Genomic DNA, 4,065 nt, shown 5'->3' on the forward strand with positions numbered 1-4,065 from the left:
TCTTCACATTTTTAGTCAGATGACGACGACGACAACGAAGTCGACGAAGAAAGCGAAGAAGATGACGAGGAAAAAGATGCTGTAACTGAAAAAACTGACACCGACAAGAAAAAGAAAAAGGACCCCTCAAAGAAAAAGAAGGAAGAGACAGCCACAAGTATCTTTTCGAAGCTCTACCGATTCCTGTCGGCGCGAAAATTGAACTAAATCTCACTTCAAAACCCTAAAATTCATCGAAAAAACAGCATTTAAGCCTAATTTATTTATTTTTAGCAATTAACGATGTACATATCTCACTCCGGTCCATAAAACTTTATTTATTTAAGATATTTATTTATTTATTTTTTTCAATAAAAAAATTACTTTTTAACAAAAATGTCACAGTCTCGAAGATGTTCGACGTACAAAAAAATAATTTTATGTAAATTTTTTCGATGGGAGGCAACGTCGTTTCCGCTCAACTTTCATGAGAAATGTCGCAAAAGGGCTGCCACGACAGGTTTGCCATACAAACATCTCTCTTTCCTACCTGTGGCCCATTATTGCGCACTTCCATGCCATCCATAGACAAGATAATAATAAAAAGGGTTGCGCGTAATAATTATACTTGTTGCATATTAATCTTCATTTTTCATCGAGATCCTTCAAATTTCTCATTCAGTGTTCGTCGTTCCTCGAGTGCGGATCAAAAAAAAAAAAATTTTTTTTAATTTTAATTTTTTTTTTGTTATTTAAATTCTAAAAAAATGTTAAAAATGTCCTTCAAACCGATTGAATTACGAAAAATTCGCAAGCCGTTGATGGAAAAGAAGCGTCGAGCGCGCATCAACGACTCCTTAAACACTTTGAAGCAGATTTTGCTGCAAAATACCGTGGCAATTCCGACATCCGGTGGTCGCATTGCGAAATTGGAAAAGGCTGACATTCTCGAGATGACGGTTCGTTATGTGAAAAATCTCCATCGGCGACTTGGAGTGCCCGTGGACCCCATGGATACGGTTTCTTCCACTTCCGAGAGCACTGATGAAGAGTCTTTTGTGGTAAATCGTGAGATTTATAAAAATTTATTGAATGAAATTGATCGACCGGTGGGTTTGAGTCACTTGGCACGAGAAAATGTGCCGAAAATTCGAAAAAATTTAAAATTGCCGAGATTTGAGATACGCGAAGATTTGCAAGATAAGGAAAATTTGGTGCCAGAAAAGGAAAAAATGAAGAAGGAGCAGAAAGGAAATGAGAATAAAGGATTTAAAAGTGAAAATGAACTTCATTGGCGACCATGGTGAAGGCAAAATTTTGTTATTTTTAAGTTTTTAATTGATTTTAATTTAATTAATAATTTTAAATATTTTTTTTTTAATTATTTTAAATTTATTAATTTTTTAATTTATGAAATTAATTAAATATTTTAATAATTTTAATTAATTAATAAATTTAAAAAATAATTAATTTAATTATTTTTAATTCAGTTAATTATTTGAATAATTTTTAAAATTATTTTTAATTAATTAAATAATTAAATAATTAATTAAAATTATTTTAAATAATTTAATTTTTTAATTAATTAATTGTTATTTTTTAAAATTAATAATTATTATTTTTTTAAAAATTATTTTAATTAATAATTTGTTAAAGTTAGACAAAAAAATTACGAGTTAAGTTTATTAAGTTATTTATTTTTTTTATGTTCAATTTTTATTTTTCTCTTTTTTTGTTAAAAAAAAATCGTTCGTTACAATTAAATAATGTCAATAAATATTTTTTTCTGAATTAAATAATTTCTTTTATTAGGATTTTATAAAAAAATGGCTCAAATTTCAATTTTTCTCACAAAAAAAATATAAAAAAATTAAAGTTCATTGCACTTTCGTTATTGATCTATATTCTGCACTCATTCATACAAAAAAAAAAAACAAAAAAAATTCTCACATAAAAAAGGATACCTGAGAACAGGCGGAAGTAAGTAGTTCAATACACATTCAATAGACGTGTGATTGATAATATCTTTTAAATAATAAAAAAATTGAACAAAAAAAAAATTTTTTTTAAAAAGGATAAAAAAACTAATTTCAATAAGTGAACGTTCGTTCGTTAAAATGAACATTGCGCCAAAGAAGTAGGTCAATCCTTTCTCTCGTGCTTTGTTTAAGATTTTTTTTTGTCTAAGAAAAGATGAAAAAAATATATCCGCCTTCTTTTGCTTTGTGCGCGATTAGAATCCTTTTCCTGCTTTTTGCACCAAATTGTGTCAATTGGAGATGCGATCGATGATATCAAGATTAATAAAAAAAATTATAAAAAAAGAAACTTTAAAAATTGAAAGGATATTGAGAAGAAGGAAGAATGCAAGAGACAGAAAGTCTGGTTTTTTATGAGTTTTTTATGGACTTAAGAATTTTTTTTAACAAAGTTGTTTTTTTTCTTGAGTCAGTTTTTTAAATTCTTTTTTAAGTTTTTTGTTAGCACTTTTTTTTGGAGAAAGTTATTTTCACTGTTTTTTGTAGATAAAAAAGTTTAAAAAAGATAAAAAAATATTTTTTTAAATTTTTTTTTCATTAATTTATCAAAAATTGCAATAAATTGAACTAAAATTATGATTTTTAAGTTTAATTAAATATTTTAATAAATTAAATTTTAAATAAGAAAATTAAATTAAATTTTAATTAATGCAAATTTTTACAAAATAAAATTAAAATTTGTATTGAAATACATTTAATTAATTATTTAATTGTTTCAAAAATTTTACAAAATTTTACCGAAATTTTAATTAATTTATTTTCACTATTTTTAAGTGAAAATTTTTGATGAAAAATAAAAAAAAGCACAAGAAAAACTATAAAACTAAAACAAATTACATTAAAATTTATAAGAGAATAAATTTGAAGAGTTTTCAGTAAAAATAGTAATAATTTTTGAAAATATGGCATGAATAAAAATGGCTAAAATAAATAAATTGGGCAAATAAAAAATCAAATCACCACATGAAAATTACTTTCTGGCAAATGGAAAAAATCAAAAATCTATAATGAAAAATAAATTTGGCAAATATAAAATGCAAAAAATTTTCAAAACTGATTTTTTTTTGAATCTGATTTTGATATTTGATTTGATTTTAAACTAGATTTAAATTTTTGAATTTTTTTTTTTGATTTGATTTGAATTAATTGAATCAATTTTCAATCAATTAAATCAAATCAAAAAATAAAAAAAAAATCAGTTTTGAAAAATTTTGCAAATGAAAATCAAATCAAAATTCAAAACATTATTTGATTTGTCTCTTAAAAAAATTAGATCATTTTTTTATTTTTTGATTCTTGATTTTGATTTAAATCATAAAAGTCTGTTAAATATTTAATAATTTTTTTAAGGAATATTCCGATAAAAATTAAACAATACCTGAATTTTAAAAAAATATACTTGGATACCTATATTAAAAAAATATTTAATATTATTTTTAAAAATTTAAAAATTTCACCAATTATTTAAAATTAAGAAAATTACTGTTTAAATTTTATTTTTTTTTATAATTTTAAATAAAAAGTTTTTTTTTTGTAAATTTTTTATTCGAATATTCGTTTATTTTATTATATATTTTTTTTATTTTATATTTTTTCCTTCTTTTTATTTTTTATTGAATTTTTTTATTTTATTTGTTTTATGATGAAATTTTTTAATGTTTAACAAACTGTTAAATTTTTTTAGGCAAAAAATGCGGTAAAAGTCAACATAATTCAAAGCAAATTACATAAGGCGACATTGAAATGCAATTTCTCTATAAAAATTTAATTCTTTCCCATTACAACATTAATTTCAAAATTTTATTCTCATGAATCATCATCGACACTGAACGCCGAAACACGTCACTCGTCCTTCTTTTGTCTCGCTTTCGTCGCTCCATTTTTAGCGTGCACGTGAAAAGAGCGCGCTTTCAAGTATGATAAATAATTTTTTTTCAATAAATTACAACAAACACGTGTGAGAGCGTTCAAGTATTCAAAAAAATACTTACCGGAAACGAAATTTGTTCCCTTCTCACTTACGAGTACGATGACACAACTCGCTCCG

At 24.2% G+C, this 4,065-nt stretch overlaps 1 protein-coding gene across 1 annotated transcript; it reads left to right on the forward strand.

Moving 5' to 3' along the window:
* The first annotated feature begins 755 nt into the window (after positions 1-755).
* On the forward strand, positions 756-1,286 carry LOC134835246 (transcription factor HES-1-A-like). The gene has a single exon (XM_063850117.1). It carries the CDS (start codon positions 756-758, stop codon positions 1,284-1,286), a length of 531 nt encoding a protein of 176 aa, XP_063706187.1.
* Positions 1,287-4,065: the final 2,779 nt, after the last annotated feature.

The sequence above is a fragment of the Culicoides brevitarsis genome, chromosome 3, assembly GCF_036172545.1.
Source record: "Culicoides brevitarsis isolate CSIRO-B50_1 chromosome 3, AGI_CSIRO_Cbre_v1, whole genome shotgun sequence".
In the NCBI taxonomy this organism is placed as follows: domain Eukaryota; kingdom Metazoa; phylum Arthropoda; class Insecta; order Diptera; family Ceratopogonidae; genus Culicoides; species Culicoides brevitarsis.